This window comes from Pholcus phalangioides, unplaced genomic scaffold (genome assembly GCF_987345545.1).
Source record: "Pholcus phalangioides strain wild (caught in Gottingen) unplaced genomic scaffold, Ppha-v1.0 ptg000018l_1, whole genome shotgun sequence".
NCBI lineage: Eukaryota > Metazoa > Arthropoda > Arachnida > Araneae > Pholcidae > Pholcus > Pholcus phalangioides.
Genome location: NW_028301611.1, coordinates 5,254,620 through 5,276,730, shown reverse-complemented (window position 1 = coordinate 5,276,730; position 22,111 = coordinate 5,254,620). Strand labels below are relative to the sequence as shown.

Here is a 22,111-nt window from a genome sequence, read left to right as displayed (position 1 = left end):
AGCCATCGAGCATTATATTGACCAATGAGATTCATTTTCAACAATCAATATTATGACTTACACCATCAGACTTCTCCAAACTGTTTTTTTCTGGGCTGGTTTCGGTATCGCAGTTTATGACAGTTGCAGAAGGCACCGGCTGCGCAACCAAAGCAGCTGCTGGCGTTGGCATTGCATTTCCTGGTTCAAGAGCACATGGATTTTCTCCTGTTTGAGACTGTTCCACAATGGAAGCTTCCAAGCACTGTCCATCACCATCTGATGACGTGTTGACAGCAACATCGTTCTGAGATTTCTTTACACGCCTCGCAGCTATCTTAAGCTTCAGCTGCCCATTGTCAAAATTACTCTGTTTTATTATAGCGAATTCCCTCTCCTCCGTAGTGGTGGTGCTGTGCGTCGAGCTGCTGTCCCTGCCCGACTCACTGCTTTCACTACTACTGCCGCTGGTTGAGCTGGTCTCGCTACAGCTTTGGTTGCGCGATCGCCACTTCTTCGCCAAGTGTTTCTTTGCTGCCACCGCCTGAAGTGTCCGCATGGTTGTTCCATACTCTACTCCTCGCTGAGTCAACAGGCTTTGTGCCATCATCAAGCTTCCCTTGCCATGGTCAAGGTAGAAAGCATTCACCTCTACTCAGATTCATTTTCACCAAACATCCTAAGCAAAGTATGAAGAAAAGCATGAAATCATATCATTCGAATGAAACGACATATTGATACAAAACAAAAACACATATTTCAACTTTGTAATTTTGAGCATTGAGCATGTTTTGTTAAGACAATGTTTACAATTTCCTCCCTATTAGTAACTGTCTCTTACAACATCTCCAAAATGTCAGAAAAAAAAATTACTTAGGACTGTTTTTTCTTGGGTACGAACCATGCTCGGCTAAAAAGAAATTTGGCTATTGCCAAAAATTATTTTTCGGTAAATTCCCAATTTATGGTATGCAGCAATAGTAGGGACCTTTGTAGGATAGGCACAACCCATCTCTATATTTTTTATATTTATAGCACATGTTATACATGATGAATGCAACCTATTCTGCTAAACAAAAGGAGGTAATAGACGAACCCAAGTGGAACATAAACCTTCTACCAACCCTGTCCTATGTCAAACCGTTTTTGAGTATGATGGATAATTGATTATGAAAGAAAAATGTGTCAAGTCTAAAAAAAATACAGAATTTGTGAATTTTCTGAGAGACCTACATTCAAACTAAGCACATATTTGGAAAGAGCAGAAAAATCCTATTTGGTCACACCAATTTCATTGAAATATCTGGATTTAATGGAGAGCTGCAACTGCTGGAAGACTGGCAAAGTTTGAAATCGGATTGTCACCAAAATTCTCAATCGTGAATTCCACAAACACCTTTCTAGCTACAATAGGTCAAATTACATAAAAACTTGTCTATTGCATCAGCTTTCGAAAAAACCTATAATAAACCATATGCGTTCTAGTTCAAGAGAAATTATGCCTTTTCTTTTCAATACATCACTGAAATCAGTGTTCATCGAAACAGACATTTTAATAGATTTTGGGGTGACAATTTGATTTCCCACTTTGCCAATCTCCCACCCGCGCCTGTAGCTCACCATTAAATACAGATATCCTGATAGAGGTGGTGTCAACTCATTCAATTTTTTTTTCCACAAAATCAAATTGTTGCCAAAATCTGTAACCACCAGTTTGTAATTTTTGATGAATATCTACAAATGCTGACTTCAATGATGTATTGCAAACAAAAGGTGAAATTTCTCCTGAACCAGAACACCAATATGGTTTACTGTAGGCTCGTTCGAAAGCTGGTGCAATGGACAAGTTTTTAGTAAATTTGACCGATTGTAGCTAGAAGGGTGTTTGGAATTATCAATTAAAAAATTTTGGTCAATTTGATTTTGAACTTTGCCAATCTTCCAGCGCTTGCCATTAAAACCGGATATTTAAATGATGAAAATCGTGTCACTTCATTTTTTCTGCTCTTTTTGAATATGCCATTAGTTTACATGCAGTTCTTTCAGAAATTTCACAAATTCAGGTATTTTTTCAGACTTGACACATTTTTCTGAACCATAATTGATTAACCACCATAACTCAAACAGTTCTCCAATATGAAGCAGTTCAAGCCCCGCCCCCAATCAGAATGTGCCGAAATGTGTGATGTGTGTCGCAGAACAATTAATGCTGTTGCAGAAAAATCTGGAAGAACTTTGAGAAAAGTGTAGAAAAATGCTATTATACATGGGAATTTTCACAGAAGAACATTTTCAGTCAGCTGAGGGCTCATTGTAGAACAATGCAAAACATTCTGCTTTGGGGAGCCCAGCTACGACCACTATACAATGGATCATTTTCAGTTGTGGACACAGTGATAAGACTTTCAAAATGAATAAAAATGGGAAAGACATTATCGTCTTGGTCGATCTGGATCAAAGTTGCCTTTCTTCTAAACGACAAACTTGCACACAGCCTCATTGTCTCTGCAGAACCACTGCGGGACGCTCAGGGAAAAGAGAAAAACTACTAGGTTTAGCCACCACATCCAGTTGCCAGTTCGCTTTTAAGAACATTGCTTCTAGGGGCGGGGTACTGCAGTGCCAGCCCAGCAAATTTATGACTGAAGAAAGTGTGATGTGTGCAAAAAAGCATGGGCACATACAAGAAAAGAGTGGTAAGAAGAAGAAACTTTTATGCAGCCACTCTGTACATGTGTGGCGATGGCATAAAGCAGTAACTGTATCTAAATTTTATTTAGCTTTCATTCCCAGTTTTAATAATATGCTATGATTGTGGATAATAGTAATGTTATAATTATGTAGCCTATAATTCTTAAACGTTAATAAATAGAAGATTATGATTATCAACGATCATTCATCTTTAGCACTTTGGCTCTTTCGTAATTCTTCAGTAGCAACAATATTTTTCAAGCCAACGTTCTATCCTTATCTTACATCATTTTCATTTCTTATTTGTCACTAGCAGGTCTCGTTGTTGTGTTCGTCATTATGCATCTTTTGCTTGTGAATTATTAATTTTTTCATGAATGAACATTCTACAGTCAAATGGAAAAAAAATACTTCAGAATGTATCAACAGAAGTCTGCATGATACCCAAAATGTGCTGCTATCATGATTTCAAACAGCCAAATTTAAAAAAAAATAAATTCACTAAGCAATTTGGTTGCCATTGGGCCAACCAACATCTTATAGCCAATACTTTCTCCAATGGTTCCATAATTATTTCTCGTGATGTTCTTCTAGCTATTGTTTTGTGTTCATCATGAAATTGCAGATAACATTCTAAATCAAGTGTGTGCTTGGTGATTTTTGGTGTTATTTTTTCATTTGAATGTTACGCTATTTTTATTTTTTTATTTATTTTTTGGCATCCATCTTGATTTTTTAGGATGTTGAAGATTTTTGATTGTGTAAAAAAAAATCTGGGTCCAAGGGGACAAAACCGGAAATCTCTAAATTTGAAAGCACCTCTCTGAATGCCAGATAAATAAAAAATTATTACTATTATACTCCCGCGCGTTGCGTCTGTCTCTCTCCGTGGATTTGAGTAGACTGAAGCATGCATGCGCTAACTGTGCTCACCTCCATAAAAATTATCCAATGAGCACCTACTTACCACTTATCGTGTGGACAGTTTCAAGAAGAATCGGTAAGTTAAAATTAAGGTACCAACTAAAGCACTTGCCTCGTGTAAACGGGCCTTTAGGCAAAGACCCCCCCCCCCCATCACCAGCATTTAGACAGCGGCACCAATATGAAGCATTGGAAGAAGTGCTGAAAAAATTCCCAGTCATCCCCAATTTACATCGGACTGAAACATGATTGGAGGAGGAGTGAGCTACATTGAACATGGTGGTCATATAACAACTTTGAAACACCTATATCTCGAATTTCATTTGCATTCATAGATTTTTGCAGCAGCCAGGGACTCGTGTATCGGCAAAGTACAATGTTATCCCAGTTTTTGTTTTTTTTTGATAATTTATCAGAAAACAATTGACGAAATCTGATACAGACAAAAACCAAGGTAACTATTTTCAAATGAATCAATGTAAATCCAATTAATTTGTTCTAGAACCTCTAAAATACCAAAAACACATTTTATAGAAAATAAATATAGTTTTTAATACTAAAACAATAAGAAATTGAAATAAAATGAGTGTGAAAGACTAATGTAAAGAATAAATAAACATTTAGCATGGCATTCAAATAATGTGTGGAATGAATTTTTCAGCCTCTGCGTAATCTTTGGATTCGGACACAAATTTATCGCCACCAGACTTCCAAACTCTCACTTTTACCAGTGTGTATGCCAGTGCACCTCTTGATTTTTCCGAACTAGTCTCTGCTGGCATTAAAATCACTTAGTACACTAGCATGTCTCAAGCATTTTCCTAATACAATCAAGTCTACTATTTTCACATATGATGGCCTCCGAAACAGAAAAGTCATCTGTTTTTGATTGATCAAAATTAATGACATTTTAATTGCTTGCGATCTGTTTCGTTGTCACATTCACACCTTTCACTAGAATTAGCTTCCTTTATTGTAACAATGGAACTTATCATGAATGGTGACTTCTTGTACATGCGGCCAATTTTAGCAATGTTAATGACGCTATCCATTTATTTCAATGATTTCTGCCTTCAACTTGATCTTGTTCCTGGCCTTCTTCGAAGGGCTGCTGGCTCTGAAAACTTTCTTTGGTTCCCATGGAATTATTTGGCTGGAGATGCTCACACAACGAGAAACAACAACAAACAAAGTAGTAGAACAAAAATTAAAAGTAAGGTCATGTGTGCACATCAATGAAATCTGAGGCAACCAACAAGAACGAGACAAATTTTGGAACAGCTGTCGTATGGTCCGCCACTTGGCGATTATTTGACGCCACACGTCTGATGGCCCGGCGAAGAGTCGCCAAGGCCGTCAGACACTACGGACGCCAAAAAAAAAAAACAACGTGCAAAACATAATAGAAACCACCAAGCATAAAAATAGAAAAAAATATCAGTTAAAAAAAATTACACCTGGCCCATTTTTTTAATAATAAAAAGATCGGGGCATAAATATTCTATGTATTAAAACTAAAACCCGGACCCTTTTTTTTAAATAAACGGATCCGGGCATGAAAAATTCTGTAGGTTCATTTTAAATAATAAACCGATAAAACGGAAGGCATGGTAATGGATGAATAACTAATAAATACAACGAAATAATAAAACGGTATGATACAACCTGAGCAGTAGATAATAATCCGTAATGACGTAAGCTACAGAAGGGAGGAATAATAATCAAAGAGAGACGCGCTGGAAATGGAACAACGGCTGCTTAGAATTTTTGAAAAAACGCGGTGAACAAAAGAAAAATCCTGTTTGGTGAAGCCAGCGCCATCTAGTATCACCCAACGAAACCGGAAAAGTGTTAAAAAATACGGCAGACCCAGAGAAGCATTATGACGGTCTTGGTGACTTATCGCGAGAAAAAAGTCGCCAAAGTCGTGGCGGACCATACTGCATCTGTCCCATAAATTCTGTAGCAGAGCTCTCCCAGGTTACTAGTACACTGTCTTGGCGAAAATTAGTTTCCGCCGTCCCAAAGCATATGCAAAATATGTTGAAATCTGCGATGTACGTCAAAGAACAATCACTTTTTAAGAAAAGTGTAGAAAACACTATTATGAGGATTTTTACATTTCCACTCAACTGAAGGTCATTGCAGAACAATGCAAAACATTCTTCTTTGGGACTCATCGTAAGTCCTTTGTGCCATTAAAGAAATTACAGAATAAAAACAATTTGACTCATAAAAAACCTAAACTTGGAGATGGAACCTCGTAGCGTCTCTTGATTGTCTTCAGTACACTCAATTACAGTCGAATCCCGTTATAGCAAAAAAATCTTGTTTTAACAAACTTTTCTAATCCCCCAGATAACTTTACATAGGAACAATGGGAAACCTAGACTTCCTTTACAACAAAATTTTGTTATAACGAAGCGATTTATCCAGTCTCTTAGAGTTCCTTATAACGGGATTTAACTGTATTATTTTTTCTTTTTTAAGCCCATAGAGGGCGCTAACCTTCTCAATAAAAGTAAAAAAATCTGCAATGTCTTCAAAAAATGTCTTGAAATAGAAAATACGGAAGCGAAAATTAAGTATTTAAGTTTGTGCAACAAGTTGAATTATGCGCAAAAAGATTACCATCCGTCCTGGAGCCCCTACAGGATCACGGTATAGGCTACTTCCCTTCGAAGCATGTCAGAAACATTTTCCATCCCTTGGGTGTTCCTTTTCCAGACTTCTCTTTCCAGCTTCATATTAATGCATAAGAATCTTATTTTTAAACAAATGCTATACTGCTCGATTCCTTCTACATGACAGTGTCATTAAATGAGCCCCAGTACCATTTTAGTGAAATTTCTAGGAGGCATAAATAGCGCTAAAGAAGCCAAACACGAAAATGCAATTGCTTCAAATAGAAGACAAGAATCGTCCAATGTGACAAACCAGATCTCGTGCTTGGAGGACTATACATTTACATGTTTATTTTTGGGGCTGCTAGGGCTTGTATATCTGTGAAGTTATTTCACGATGCTCTGTATATTCCTTAATTATACAGGGGGCTTTATAATTACACGGATGAGGTGAAGGCCAACGACACCCATTTATAGAATAGAAACAGTATGAAATTTTGTAAAAATAATTTTATTATTTCATCATCCAAGCTCATGAACCCCCCCCCCCCCCCGAAACCTACCAAGGACCACTGGTTGACAACTCAACATAGGGAATGAGTCTCACTTGAATCTAGAGTATTCATCACATTAATATGAAGGTTTACCATTATTAACCAAGCATGCAATCCCCCTCCAGTATAGTAAGTTAATTGGTCCCTACAACTGTCACGCGCCCAAGGGACTCGAACCCTAGGTCAGAATAACTGGTAATTATTGCAAAAATGTACTAGCTGCAAATCATTATTACATCTATTTAATGGAAAACGTCAATACTCTTTCGCACTGAGCCGTTATTGACACGCTAAAATCAGACTTGGCTGAATTAATGGTTATAACGGCCAACAACGTGACCTTAAAAAAAATGTAAACAAAAAGTGTTATTATAAAGCAATTTCGGGAAAGTTAACAAACAATTCATTTCGATGGAGAGTGCAAGAAAAAGATCCGGCACTCACCTTTAATAACGCTTTCATTGGTTGAGAAATGGAAGAGATAATGGAGGCTTTTTATTTGTTTATAGTTGTGATGGTAATAAATATAAACAGCATTGAATGAGCGCCTCCATCTTTGATGAGCTACTATTATAATAATCCACAGGTTTATATATACATTAAAAAAAACGTGTTATATTCACTGATCAAACGAAATCAACCGCGTTTTAAATTTAACACATTGACGCCGATCAACATCGTAACGGTTGATTTCTGTTGCGTCCCCCCCTTAAAAACAATTTCGATTTGCACACAATCAACACAACAATAAATGGCGGAAAGTGTGTCCTCCCTGTTTGTTGCCAGTAGCTTCCCTTTCCATCATCATCATCGGAGGGCTCCGCGTGGGGGCAATGGCGTTGAACGCTGGCGCGCTTGAAGACGCCCGTTATGATCTCTTAAACTGAGCAATCAGCGTTATTGTCTTAATTGGAATCCGAAACTTTAAATAAAACGATAAATTTGATTCGTTGTTGGTACTCCAACTGTCACATTCGTTAAAGAATCTTGAATCAGACGACCAATAAATACTTTGACCATATGTTCTACAATTTACGGGACACTTTTTTTTTTTATCAATCCGACTTTCTGACCAAGGCCGCAGCAAAAATTTCTTTACGGGGAACTATTTTATAATATAGTAATACCTTAATCATGTTATATCATTAAATTTCTGTCGTTTTTGCATATTTCTGCATTCTCTTCCCCGTTTCTCATGAGGCCCCCACAAGGTGAGAGGGCCACAAGTGGGGCGCTCTCTCTCATAAATTAAATCATGATAATCGCAACTAAAGATAAGAATATTGATCTCACATAATTGTCATGGACAACGTTTTATTTTGTGAAATTAATTTTAATCCACTGCAATTCGCAGTAATGCTTCATACTGCCGTTGGTAAATTCTCGAATATATCAGCAATTTGGCAACTTTGTACACTTTTGACTGGCATCATATGTGGCGATAATTGGCAATGTCCCGCATTTAGAGTCCCGTATTCATTTCGAAAATATATGGTCAAGAAGTGAAATAGGAAAAATTTGGCATTTAAAAAAGTTCAAAATTGCCAACATTACGGTAAAATACAGGTCATATGATCATATTTATGCATTATTTTTGTAATTATAATGAATTTTAATTTGAGTAATTATATGAATTTGTTTATCGTAAGTTTTGGAAAAGATGAAGAAAAGTGAACTTTATCCAATCATTGAGCAGTGTATATTGAAACTACAGTAATTCTCAATAAAAAACTTTCCGTGATTGGATACGATTGTGATCGTGGTGCAGAGGAGCTATTTTATAAGCGGTGCGAACGAGCATGCGCACAAACGGGGAGCACACGAGTAGCCGACGTCGGCTGTTATTCACCTTTTCGTCCTTTGAGTGATTGGATTTATTGAATTCGCCATGGCATTTTTGTCTGTGAGGTTATCGAATGTTATTGCCAGGCAGTTGCGAGGAAAGATCCCGAAGGTACGAAAAGTCCTCCGAATTCAATTCATATTTAAATACATTCCATACAACCTCCTACCCTTACTAAAGAGGTGTTGTATGACCTCGAGATCACATTAACCCTATATGTAGCCTATACACGCTCCTGTTTTGTAAATAATTTAGAATTTGATTATTTTCCCCCATAGCATTAGACTGTAGTATGCATTTCACTTATAATTCAGTCATTATACTTTGTATTTGATGCTAGTATCGATCCCTCACTCGAACCCGGTACCTATCAGGATAGGCTAAACTTGAAGGGAGGGAGTGTTTATACCAGTGTTTCTCCCAAAGTGGGCGATATCACCCACTTTGGGAAAGTTCAGGGGGCGGTAAACGTGTTGGATTTTTAGTGTGGTGTCCTTTTAGTTAGGGGGAGGGGCGGTGGATCAAAAAGCTTGGGAAACGAATTTAGATATAGCTTATCAGAGTAATACACCTGAATATTTAAAGTGCACTCAAAAATGTGTTGATTTGTGTATTGGAGCGTCCAGGGGCGTAGCCAGAAATTTCGTTCGGGGGGGGGGGACCAAAGTGACAGAACAATGGATTTGGTCATCTTTTTCCTTTTTTTTCGGTCATTTTCTCACATTTCGGGGGGGGGGGGGGACCAGACCCCCAAGTTCCCCCCCCTCGCTACGCCCTTGGGAGCGTCTATATGTTACCAGAAGCATGAATTCTGGGTCGATTCCCAGTATTCGGTATGATTTGGTTCGGCAAGTGTTTGATTATACCAAAACAGTATGTTGCCAACATCCTACCAGGTGCTGAAACATATAGGGTTTTTAAGTGTTGTCCTGCCTATAACCCTAGTGGAAACGATAAATCTGGTGTGGTGATAAAAATAGTAGTTCCATACAGCGGTATATATCATAAATTGAGAATTTACCAAAACACAAGTTGTTTGATTTGAGGTGCATATGCCCAGGGCTGCAACTAGGGTAAGGCAGAGGGGTTTGGTGCTACGTGTAATTATTTCCATTTAAAATTCCGGGGGGAGGGCGGCGGCGGCGCGACAGAGTAAATGTTTCTAGCTGCTGTAGGATGTGGGGGACCTGGCGGCCTTATATAGAGGGGGGGGGGGGTAAGTGTACCACCTTGGTCCTTACACAACAGGACCGCAACTAGATGTTTGGTCACCTGGGGCAAGTGTGCATTTTAGCACCCCTTGTAATGTTAGAGAGGTTTGAGAAAGAAATTTGTGTCCCCTCTGGTCCAGCGCTCTGGGCACGAGACCCGCCTGCTCCCCCCAAGGCTCTGTTTACACAAACCTTGCATATGTAATAAATTCCACTTTTCTTTAATCATTGAAAAAATATTGTTACAGGACTCTGCAGTTTTCTGCAGTTTTTTTCACGCAGTATAATGTTTTGAATGCCTGAATGATCCCTGGTTGAGGATATTTCTACCACTACTGAAATGAATAAGGGGAGTTTTGACGCAAGAAAAAATTTATTCTAATGATTAGAAATCCAATTGTAAATAATTCTCCAGCATTAAAACAATTGTTGCTAATTTGATTCTCGTAAGTAGTAGCTAGCTCACCGAAAAGATCAAATTTTATGTGATTTGTTTTATTTATGAGAGTAAATGTTTCTTTTTTAAGGTCACAAAGTTCTCGCCATGTGTGTTCCGACAGCTTTCTACAAGCAAGTTTTTATCTGCTTCTGGTCCAGGTAAACATTTTTTTTCTAATAAAAGAATTTTTGGAAATTCTATAATGTTATTATCTTTTTGGCGATATTTTTTCTTTGCTGAGAAAAACTTCCGAAAGCATGACAAGAATTTGTCAAAGGTGAAAGGGATAAAAATTGCCAAAGAAAATAAAATCTCAAACACATCACTAAAAACTGGATTTTAAAATGAAAAAACAATAAAAGTGAACAACAAAAACATTCTCAGACTAAATAGGGGATCATTATTAAAATAACATCCTAGACCAGCTTAAATGATACGATGGTCAATGCATTAAAAGCTCTCTGGGTTCAATAAAAACAAGATTGCAGGATTGAAAATTATAATGACTAGTATGCAAAAAAAATAAAAATGCACAACCTGATAGAACATTCAAAATGGCATATTTCAACAGAAAAAACAACTAATGTAACATGGTAGGAAAACTGTATATACCATATACAAAAAACGAAGTTCTAAATTACTAACGGACTCCTTTCAAATGTGGTGGTCTATACCAAAGACCTCTGGGGGATGAGGCTACTTTTAGATTACCAAAAAAAATTTTGAAAAGCACCCCCAGAAGCTGAAGGAAATAATAGTGGAAAAATTATTGGAAGAGAATGATCCAAGAAGAAAATGATGGCCATCGTTGACCAGGAAGAAAAGTGCTGATATGCTAGAAAGGGAATTGCCAAAGAAAAAAAGGATTATATCTATTCCATAACAAGATTGCAAGTGGATTTGTGTAACTCGTGTCTACTTAGATCACCCTTGCAAATTACAACCTTTTCGCAGAATGTCAAATTGCTATCTTGAAGGTTCCACTGTATTTTTTTTATGCGCGTAATTTCAATTATTTGGAAGTATTTTTAATATCTGAATACAATATCAAACAATTTCATTTTCAGGAGCGTCAGAGGTATCAAGTATTCTAGAAGAAAGAATATTAGGCCATACGCCTACAGCTGAGTTAGAAGAAACTGGCAGAGTGCTATCAATTGGTGATGGTATTGCCCGTGTATATGGTCTGAAAAACATCCAGGCTGAAGAGATGGTGGAATTTTCCAGTGGACTGAAGGTGGCTATTTACATTTTATTCAGCATTGTTGTAATCAGCATAATTGATTGTAGGGGTAAAGTTTCTGACTGCATATTTGGCTATTTTTATGTGATGAAGCATTTCTCACGATTTTCAGTAATTTTAAGGGGTTTTTTTTTCATGGTTTTCATTAATTTTAAGACTTTTTTATGCTCTTCAAAATTAGACCTATTTGGGAGCATTATTTTACATATTTCATCATAACGATGAAGAGAGATTTCACCTCAAGCTTTATTTCCCCCACCTTTATTTTCAGCAGTAGTTGGTTATTTTGCTTACCTTTGACTTTTTTTTTTGCTAATGATTGGTGATTTTTCTATGTTAGCAACTATTGGCAGTTTTATTTGTGCTCCTTTGGTATTTTTAACAATGGTTAGGGATTTTCAATAATTTCCCTTATTTTGCTCAAGGAAATATAGCTGGCCTACTTATAAAAGCACATTTTCTAGGTTTTAACAGCATATTTTTAGTTTTTTTTGGGCATATGTGTATTTTTTAAAGTGTATATTCTGTATGTGCTTGTGTCAGGTCATAAAAATTCTAGCCTTAGTAATCTCTAAACACTTTTCCTATGTATTCAAATTGTGTCTATTTCGTTGTGCCCTCAACCATTAAAAAGTTCGTCAGAACGAAGCCTCATAGTAGAATATATCGAAAACTGTGACATACATTGCAGAACAATCAGTGTCGCTGCAGGAAAAAACCATTGAAGAGTTAAAAAAATAAGGAAAAAATAATATATTTCCATGCTTTTTTGATTATTAAAACACGTTTTTTTTCCTAAGAGCAGGTTTTCACGCATATGGCGTATAAAACCTTTTCTTGGGAAAACCCAGCTTTATGATAATTGTTATCAAAGAATATTTTCAGTCAGCTGGAAGCTCATTACAGAACAACTCAAACCATTCTGTTGTGAGAAGGTGGAGGTTGGAAGTGAAGTCTCATTCCTTTAGGATGTATTGTGATTGTAACATTGATTATCATGACTGTCTATGTAATGAAAAGCGTATTTCGTTAGTAAAAATCAGTTGAGACAATTTTTAAAAGCATGTTTTCCCTTTTTAATTTTTTAAAAATGTTTCTGATGAAGCGGAAAGGTGCATGATTTCAAAATTTTAACCCTTAAAATGTTTCATTCTCTTTGTTCTTTTAATGCGCTTTTCCTGTGCAAGCAGGCACAGGAAAAGCTTTTCATTTTTGTGCATTCATGCACAGGAAAGGAAAAACTCAAGTTATATCAGTTTCCTAAACTTTGTTCCATCGCCGCTTCAAAAAATGTTTCTTCTGATCGCCCTCTAACTCAAGTCCCCAAGGGGCGATATTGCCCACTTTAGGAAACACTGAATTATATCATGAAAACAAGGTTAAAAGGGTGAGTGATTTTTTTTTTTTTTTTGACTCCAGGCAGATTTGTGCATTGTTATATGCCAGGCGTGAAAGATTTAAAAAAATTACTGCATCTTCATAACAGCCAAACATTCTCATCTCCTCTCCCTCCAAGAAAAAGTGTAAAATTATAACTTTGCCAATATTAAGTAACCCCGTTTCCATATCAGGAGACATTCTGGTATAAATTTTAAAAAATCTGTACTGACATTTTTTTAATTGTAGTAATTTGTAGTAATTAAGTATTTGTTGGATAAAAAGATTATATAAATAGTCACACATTTGAAAAAAAATTGTCAATACAAGTTTTTTATTTGATCTAGCAGCTCAGACTTGTCAAGCCATGCACGCCATAACAATGAATGATGCAGTGCATAGACTGATGTATCTATAAGAATAAGTAAATAGTCATTAAGGTAATTTTATCTGGCGAGAAAAAGCTACGTGAAGTGTCATGAAAAGTGAAGTGTCATGAAGTGTCATCTAACTGAAATCAGAGTCGATAATAACATGTCCCTGATTATGATTCATTAATGGGGATGTGATTCATAATGGGTATATATATCGTTTACCTCATGCTAGTGGCATGAATGTGTAAATTTTCTTTTTTTTCATCAGCTGGTTGGATACCTTATTTTGCTATTTAAGTTTTGCCTGAAATATAAATGTGTATGCTTATTGGAACACATTTTACTTTCAAAGAGTAACATGGGTGGTGTAAACATTCTAATGTCATTTCCCAAGGGCATTACACATTCATGTTTCTAGCAGGGGGGGGGGGTGATATATTTTTTCAATGCTGCCAGCAGCTGTAATCGCATAAATTACAGACTTGTCCTATCTATTAATATCAAAAATGTCTAGTGCCATGATCACAGTGATTTTTTTATGTTTGCTCATGGTTTGTATTTGTCTTTTTTTAATAGGGTATGGCTCTCAATCTTGAGCCTGACAACGTTGGTATTGTGGTGTTTGGTAACGATAAATTGATCAAAGAAGGTGATATTGTGAAGAGAACTGGTGCCATTGTGGATGTTCCAGTGGGTCCAGAGATTCTTGGTCGTGTCGTTGATGCTTTGGGTAACCCAATTGATGGAAAGGTTTGTATGAGACTAAATGAATTTTTTTTTTAGTGATACCTTGGCTAATGAATATTTCTTCTGGAATCACATTCGTTAGCCGAAATCTTTAAGTCAAGGCATAATTTCCCCATAGGCTTCTATGGAAAATTGATTCATTTGAGGTTCTGCCCAAAATTTAAAGATAAGTTTTTTTAAAAACATAGAAGGAATGCTATAAAAAAAGACAAAATGCATAATTCAGTTATTTTGCTAAATCTGTTTACTCTGCCCTTTAAAAACTGAACCCATCTATAGCTTTATGTGTAATTTTGTCTTTTACTTCAATTTTGTACCAGTAGAATAAGATCAGATAAACAAATATTCTTCCAAGGAAACCAATGGAATAATTAAATATCCATGTAAGGTGCTTGCTTTTATTCTCAGTGTCGAAACTCTTGAAAGACATTCAATAAAGAGGTTTTATCCACTAAAACAGTGTTCACATATCAGATTTTTTAGTGGAATCCAGATGTAAAAGATCCATTAAATTCACTGAAAAAATTACAATTATTGTCAGGTCTCTGTAACTGATAGTTCTGACTGTATTTGTAATTTTTTCTCATTTATTGTAATTTTTTCTCATTTATTGTAATCTTTCATAATTAGTGTCATTTTGTGTTACACACAATAGAAGTTAAACAAATGCATTTTAGAAGATATATTTCTATTTGGTATTGATAGAAATAACTTACGTTCTTTAAAGAACTAAAGAATGTTAGGGGTTCGTGGAATTAAAATTGTTAAACTAGTAGTCTCAGCCACCTCATTGGGCAATTTGCCTGTTGTGGCCCCTGTATTTGAAAGTCCACAACACTTACAATTTGAAATCTTCCAGATCGTTAAACTGACAATTTTGAATTCAGGGGAACCATCAACTTAAATTCCTTTTTAAAAGATATAAACATCTGTAAAATCCTGAAAGCTTCATTTTATTAATATGAAACCACTGGCCTAGATTATGGCAAAATCTGAATTTTGATTTATATTGTTACTGTGTTATTAGATTACTTGAAACAATCGTTTGATAATGTAGTATGGCATTAATTTTGAGCTGCATAAATATTTTCAGAATCTGTTTTCTGATTCAATAAAGAGTAACGTGTGCTACTTTATATTTTTCAGGGTCCAATCAAGTGTAAAACCAGAGCTCGAGTTGGTGTAAAAGCTCCTGGTATCATTCCTAGAATTTCAGTACGAGAGCCTATGTTGACCGGAATCAAAGCTGTTGACAGCTTGGTACCTATCGGTCGAGGTCAAAGAGAGCTGATCATCGGAGACAGGCAAACAGGGTATCATAGTTTTGAATCATAATCCAGAAAGCAAAACATCTTTCATGCTCGTATTTGACAATGGTTTTAAGAGCGGTTGCAAATTTTGAAAACTTCTGTTTTGACACATGATTTTTTATCATAATTATCTTTCTCTGTCAGTAAAACTGCTATTGCCATCGATACCATCATCAACCAGAAGAGGTTCAACGAAGGTTCCGAGGATAAGAAGAAACTGTTCTGTATATATGTTGCTATTGGGCAGAAGAGAAGTACAGTGGCACAAATCCTTAAACGTCTGACTGATGCAGGTTAGTATCTGCATGAAATGGTATCTATATAGCTTTTTTCTGGGTACTTTGTCTCACAGGTATATAATGATAGGAAAAACTGCACATTTCAAGTAATAAGAATGATTTTGTCATCCTTTGAATGGATGTCACTCCTCCATCAGCTTCCAGCTTCATCAATCGGTAACATCACGGTAACTGATTCGGACCCAGTGATAATTTTTTTTATTGGTGTGATTTGAGCATAGTAATTTGATCTGGTTAGCAATGGTTGGTGACTTGGTGCGGATTGGCGATGGCTTGCATTTGTTCATGTAAAAAAAACTGGTATAAGCAGAAAGTTTTTAAAATGCACACCTATAGTGTGGATTTAATTTCACTTATTGCTCCTACGCACACACATTTTTTTGTTCTTTCAGAAACATCTAATGTCTTCATGAATTTCAATCCAAGAACTGTCACCACTGATTTTCATTCACAAACAAATTTTGATGATGCAGAAACATGTCCAATTTTGAAAATATACCCGTTCCCTTGTGATTCTGCTTTAGGTCAGCGTTTCACCTATAAGTCACCTATATCAAACTTATATAATGTAATGCCAGCCTCTACCAAGCTTTCTGTGTATTTCAAAAGTGGCAAAGAAGAAATGCATACTCATTATGACCTTTTCGTAGTTTTTGATTTATGTGTTTAAACATGTTTTTCAGAGAGGGGGGTCCGTTGTCACTCTGACACGAGGAGGCCAGACGAACTAAAAAGATTAAGAATCCCTGATCTAGGCAATCATAGCTAGCCTTCCAATAAATTAAATAATTTAGTATCTCTGAAAATTTTAAAAAAATAAGACAGTTTATAGAAATGTCTTGAAAAAAATTCAGATAATGCGTGCCATCTCACAGGTGCTGTGTAAGGTTCTACTTTTTATGTATAGGCACTTCAGAGATGACCAAGTATTTTAACGGAATTATAATCACAAGATTTTTATCTTTATTTTTTTAAATTGTGTTTAGATGCCATCAAGTACACAATCATTGTCAGTGCTACTGCATCAGATGCTGCGCCATTGCAATACTTGGCACCATATTCTGGATGCGCCATGGGAGAGTATTTCAGGGACAATGGCATGCATGCCTTAATTATTTATGATGATTTATCAAAACAGGTAAATTTATTCAGTTGATAATTATTGACTATTAAATGGGGCTCAGGAAAAACCTATTCTCAGAATAAAATTATAATTTTATTCTAAGAATGGATTTTTCCTGAATTCTATTTCAGGACAAATTAATATTTTATTTTTTTATGTGTGTGTGTGTATGTATGTATAAAATAATTTTAATAAGGAATTTATTATATATTGTGTATCATGCATTGGATTATTTCTTCAAATCTTTGAAACGGTCTTCTTTATTGTGTAGCAATATTTCTTGATTTTTTTTTTTTGGGCTTTTCATATCATTTAAATCTAAGCCTAAAGATGTGAATCAAACATATTTGAACCTGGTAAACTCAAAGGCCAGCTCATTGAACTTTTTTTCTTTGCTCAGCTGGCGGAGATAAATATTTATGTTGCTAATTTTTTTACCAGAGCTAGACGAATCTAAAAATAATTTAGGCATCAGCCAAATTTAGGTTTTTAATTAGTTAGGCAGAACCCAACATGGTTTTTTCTCACGTCAGTCCTAAATATTAATGGGGTTTTTTTTTTCCAAATTTTTTTGGAACTCTACGATTCCTTCAAATGTTGATACATTAATGTGAAATCAGACAATTTTGTTATCTTTAGACTCTAATTTAGCAAGCATGTACAGAAAGATTTAATAACACCAATACTGTTTTAGTCACTACAGTGACCCTGGTGTCTGGGATTTGTCTATCCCTGGTCTTTATTTGCAGCAGTGCTTGTGAGCAAGAGGTTGAAATACCTTGTTTACTGGACTATTTAGATGTTGGCTTTCTTACAAGAAGGATTTTAAAAGGTTTCACAATTTTGAAATCTGCTCATTGTTCATTGAAATGTTTCATGGCAGAGGTATAACTTCTGGTTGTGAACGGGAGATAAGGCGCACCAAGAAGTCGGCCCCCCCCCCCCACGCTGAGCATTTGATGCATTAACTTATCTTTGGGATGTGTAATAAAAAGTCGTTCTTGGAATCAGTTGTAAAGTTTGAGTCTTGTTCTGAATATTGGTCTGCAATGAAATTTTCCAACATTTTGTTATAATTGGTCAGATTTTAATTAGCATTAGTGTGTAAATATGTCAATTGGAGAGATTTTTCTCGTTTATTCATTTGCTTTTTATTTACATGAAAAAATAATTTCTTTAAACCAGGCTGTCGCCTATCGTCAAATGTCTCTGCTGTTGCGAAGACCTCCAGGTCGTGAAGCCTACCCTGGTGATGTGTTCTATCTCCACTCCCGTCTGTTGGAAAGAGCCGCAAAAATGAACGATACCTTCAAGGGAGGTTCCTTAACTGCTCTTCCTGTAATTGAGACACAGGCTGGTGATGTGTCTGCCTACATTCCGACGAATGTGATTTCCATCACTGATGGACAGATCTTCTTGGAAACTGAGCTCTTTTATAAGGGTATTCGACCAGCTATCAATGTTGGTCTATCTGTGAGTAGAGTAGGATCTGCTGCTCAAACCAAAGCTATGAAACAGGTAAGTTCTGTGTTCATATTTCATGAAAGGTAGATGCAAAAATTATTTCCCCATTAGTTATGCATTCTCAACCTCTGTATATTATATCCCACAGGTTGCAGGTTCCATGAAGTTAGAGTTGGCTCAATACCGTGAAGTAGCTGCTTTTGCCCAATTTGGTTCCGATTTGGATGCCGCTACTCAGCAGCTCTTGAATCGAGGTGTTCGGCTGACAGAATTGTTGAAACAGGGTCAATATAGTGAGTATTGATTAAATAAAATTTTGATTTCATGCTAGACATGATACATAATAACTGGTAGAATTTTAGAGCTTTTCAATGAAATTTATGTTGCTTGTGTCATTATTTTAAACCTCAATCATTACACTTCACTCAGAGAAATTGACGGCAGCACTATAATAAGCATTAAGCAGAAACAATCTTAACATTAGGTTTACAACACATACACATTTCCCAGTGTGGTCATGATCTAGCTAGGAGTTCTCAAAATGTGTAGCAACTCCAGATGTCGTTGCCAAGCTTTGTCAGTGTTGTGAGCTGGCAACATTGATGTGTTACCACGATTCCCTCCCCCACTCATTACTGTGGTGGTCAGCTGAAGTTGGTCATCTGTGGTTCCCAACTTTTCGAGGTTCGAATGCGAGCCAATCGTCCCATTCAAGTCTCGTTACAGAGAGCATCAGGTCTACAATAATACTAACACTCAATCATCACACTTCTGAAATAGAGATGGCAGCACTGAAAAATCAGACACTACTATAAACACACTCCAACTATTAAGTACACACCACCGATGAATGTTGGCTTAATAAGAGGAGCCACGGATGACTAAAAGTTTGGGGAACCACTGCTCTAATTGTTTCCTTGTCGAATCAAGTTATTGGATTAGTCAATTGAAATTCCAGTCCCAAAATATACCTGAGCTATGAAACAGGCAATGCAATTGGTGTAAATTTATTATCGTGCAAATTGCAAAAACACATCGATTTTGTGAGTCTAATCAGAACATTGCCTCAGACTTGTGTAGATTACCACCTTTGTTTAGACTTGTACAGGTATGATTATCTTTTTTTTTTTTTTGAACAAACAACCAAGAGTTAGAATTTTGGTAACCAACTACAATAAGGGATTTCTGATTAGCTGATGTTTCTTTTGAAATGCCATTCAGCACTGTGTCAGGATCTTGTCTGTCTTATATTTAATGTTTTGGGGAGGGGGTATAGGTGGTGTTCAGACTAGTTTGTTAGCATTGTTATTTTTTAATTGTATAATTAATTAAGCACAATATTTCTATTTCTCTTTATTTCCAATGTTTGTAATTTTCAGCTCCCATGGCTATCGAGGAGCAAGTCGCAGTTGTCTACACTGGCGTGCGTGGTTACCTTGATAAACTCGACCCATCTTGCATCCAAAAGTTTGAAAAAGATTTCCTCCATCACATCAAGAGTAGCTATCAAGATCTTCTCAATACCATTGCCACGGAAGGAAAAATCAGTGATGAAACTGATGCAAAACTAAAGAAAATAGTTTCGGATTTCGTAGCTACTTTCCAACCATAAACTATGCTTTTCTTTTTTTTATACTGTAGTATTTCAAGTTAATGATTCTCAGTCACAGCACATGTGTGAAAGAAAAAACAACGGCATCAGATTTTTTTATCTAACAAAAATTGTAAAATACTGTCGCGCATAAATAATATGGAAACTACAATTTGGTTTTGTAGAGTAAAACAGATCATAAGGTTTCTCTCATTTTAGTGATGAAAACAACTTGAGTATGTGAGTGAATTATTTTTCTACCAATGGTGTGTGCCTGCTATTTCTCTGCAGTATTTAGTCAGTTTTATCAAATGCATCAGCCTAATTTCTTAACAGACAAGCATGATATTTTGCTCAAGAAAAACAGCCTTAAATAATTTTTTCTTTTACTTTTCCCCATGTTAAAAGCTACAGCATATAATAAAATCGGAAAGTGCCACCCATTTATTCCAATTTAGCAGTCACATTTAGAAAATGTTTGGCGCCAATACAGATTTTCTGGTCACCATGGGACCTAGCACCTGGGATTTGTCCAGCCCTTATATGTATCCATAATTAAAATTTGTTTTTAGCTGTCTACAGCCTTGATGTACAATAAAAAGAAATGATATGAATGCAGGGCTCTCACTTGGCCTTTTTTTTTACCAAATACTGTCAACTAAATTTGTGTAATTGATTTTAATTGAGGGAATCATCAGTATATTCTCAAATATTACAAATGTTGATTGCAATTAATGATTCTGCCAAATCGAAAAATTTTACCGTTTTTAAGGTTATTTGGGGGTGTGTGAGGCCCATTTGGTTTATTTTTTCATTTGCTTAGTTTGAGGAGTCAACAAGTAAAGTAATCATTAAAATCTGTCTGGATGGAAAAAATAATTTTGTATTTACTACTTGGTCTCTTCTTTCTTGGACTAACATTCGTCATTCAAAATTATGATGCACATTTTTTGTATATAGGTGTTAGGAAAAAACAAAAAAATTTTTTATGCTATGATTATGCTTTCTTAAGGAAGGTACCCTCCCCTGTCTTATTTTTTTTTATTTTTTGAGTGGGAGCCCTGTTGTGCATTATGTACATAAACAAAGCCGTCAACAACTTTCTGTATTTCTCAATATTCATAGGTCTTCCGAGTTATGAATTCATATTGGCGGTTTTCAATTATTGCCATCAACGTAAAAAGAAAGACAACATATATTGAGTTAGTATTTTTTTTTCTGTACGGTTTCTTTTCTTTCTTTAGAGTGACCCCTATCCTTATTACATGGAAAAAGCTCTTGCGACATCGCAACACTCGCACTACAGGCATGGTAGCCTGTATGGAAGGGGATCAAAGCTTATTAAATTTATGAACATACGCAAACATGGTAGCCCGTTCATGCCGATAATATTTCATAGCTTATATATATATATATATAAGTTGAGGTGCGGTAGCCCAGGTTGATAAGATACTTGCCTGAAATACCAAAGAATGTTTAGAGGTGTCGCGAGTTTGAAACCCGGTTCATCCTGACTTTCCTGACGCACGGTACGACAAATGGTGATATGACCACAGAAAAAGATTGCTATTGCAGGGAGGTCCCCCCCCCCATCAAGGGGTTAGTGTACCAACCTCTCGGTGAATATAAAAAAAGGATGCCCTGTTTGGATTCAGCAATAAATTGTAGATCCCTGTGTAATTAGCTCTCATGTGTGGAAAATGGCAGTGGTGCGACAAAAATTACCAAATGATCATAGCTCAAGTTAGAGAAAATCAGATCTATGTACTGCAAAAATACAGGATATTGCCATTGTAAAATTCCTAATTTATTGCTGAAAATTGTCAATGGTTGGAAAATCAAGGGTTTCTTAATAAATCTCCAATTAAAATGATTTCACAAAAAAAAAATTAAACATTAACAAAAAATGTCCAGGAAGTATCAGAAATTTATGGAAGCATTTGGTTAAAAAACTGGACATTTCTTTAAAATAGTGAGATACCGAATGATAACTAAAAATACGGCTAGCTATGTTTTGTAAAACATAGATAATATTAGAACCTTATGCATTTTTGTTTTTTTTATGCCCATTAAAAAATTTTAAACATTCAAAAGTACATTTGCCGGTTTTTGTAAGAAAGTTACAGAATTTTTACTGTCTGTAGGTCTGCATAAAGAACATCCTCTAGTGGTTTGATTTTTTTTTTTTTTTTTTAATGCTAAGCCCTTTATTAAGATATTCCTAAAGTTCCAGACACAGTTAAATCTGTAGACCAGGGGTATGCACAAGCTTTCGGACATGTATGAGATTGCTACTACTACTCAGACCACAAACTGGT

The 22,111-nt window shown here is 36.0% G+C and overlaps 2 protein-coding genes across 3 annotated transcripts in view; one reads left to right on the top strand and one right to left on the bottom strand.

Annotated features, from left to right (window-relative positions):
• The window catches only part of ash1 (histone-lysine N-methyltransferase ash1), a 57,197-nt gene extending 49,590 nt beyond the window's left edge, over positions 1-7,607 (bottom strand). Inside the window, exons 1-2 of one of the 2 annotated variants that reach the window (XM_089247821.1) lie at positions 7,217-7,607; positions 62-658 (exon numbers count right to left, since the gene is read on the bottom strand). In XM_089247821.1, coding sequence (XP_089103947.1) covers positions 62-589 — 528 coding nt within the window. In that variant the 5' untranslated portion in view covers positions 590-658; positions 7,217-7,607. The remainder of the gene's footprint in view (positions 1-61; positions 659-7,216) is intronic. The other variant, XM_089247822.1, reaches the window with a different exon arrangement.
• Positions 7,608-8,568: 961 nt separating this feature from the next.
• blw (ATP synthase subunit alpha blw, mitochondrial) lies at positions 8,569-20,407 on the top strand. Its single transcript, XM_089248031.1, has 10 exons — positions 8,569-8,726; positions 10,354-10,423; positions 11,333-11,502; positions 13,836-14,009; positions 15,153-15,319; positions 15,461-15,609; positions 16,602-16,753; positions 17,924-18,256; positions 18,351-18,495; positions 19,582-20,407. The coding sequence occupies exons 1-10, from the start codon at positions 8,661-8,663 to the stop codon at positions 19,812-19,814; spliced, it is 1,659 nt and encodes a 552-aa protein (XP_089104157.1). The 5' UTR covers positions 8,569-8,660; the 3' UTR covers positions 19,815-20,407.
• Positions 20,408-22,111: the final 1,704 nt, after the last annotated feature.

Excerpts from the sequence above, each read along its gene's own strand:
- blw (XM_089248031.1), top strand. The coding sequence starts at position 8,661 with ATGGCATTTTTGTCTGTGAGGTTATCGAATGTTATTGCCAGGCAGTTG. Across the intron at positions 11,503-13,835 it reads AATTTTCCAGTGGACTGAAG|GGTATGGCTCTCAATCTTGA; the intron begins GTGGCTATTTAC and ends TTTTTTTAATAG. Across the intron at positions 15,320-15,460 it reads ATCGGAGACAGGCAAACAGG|TAAAACTGCTATTGCCATCG; the intron begins GTATCATAGTTT and ends TTTCTCTGTCAG.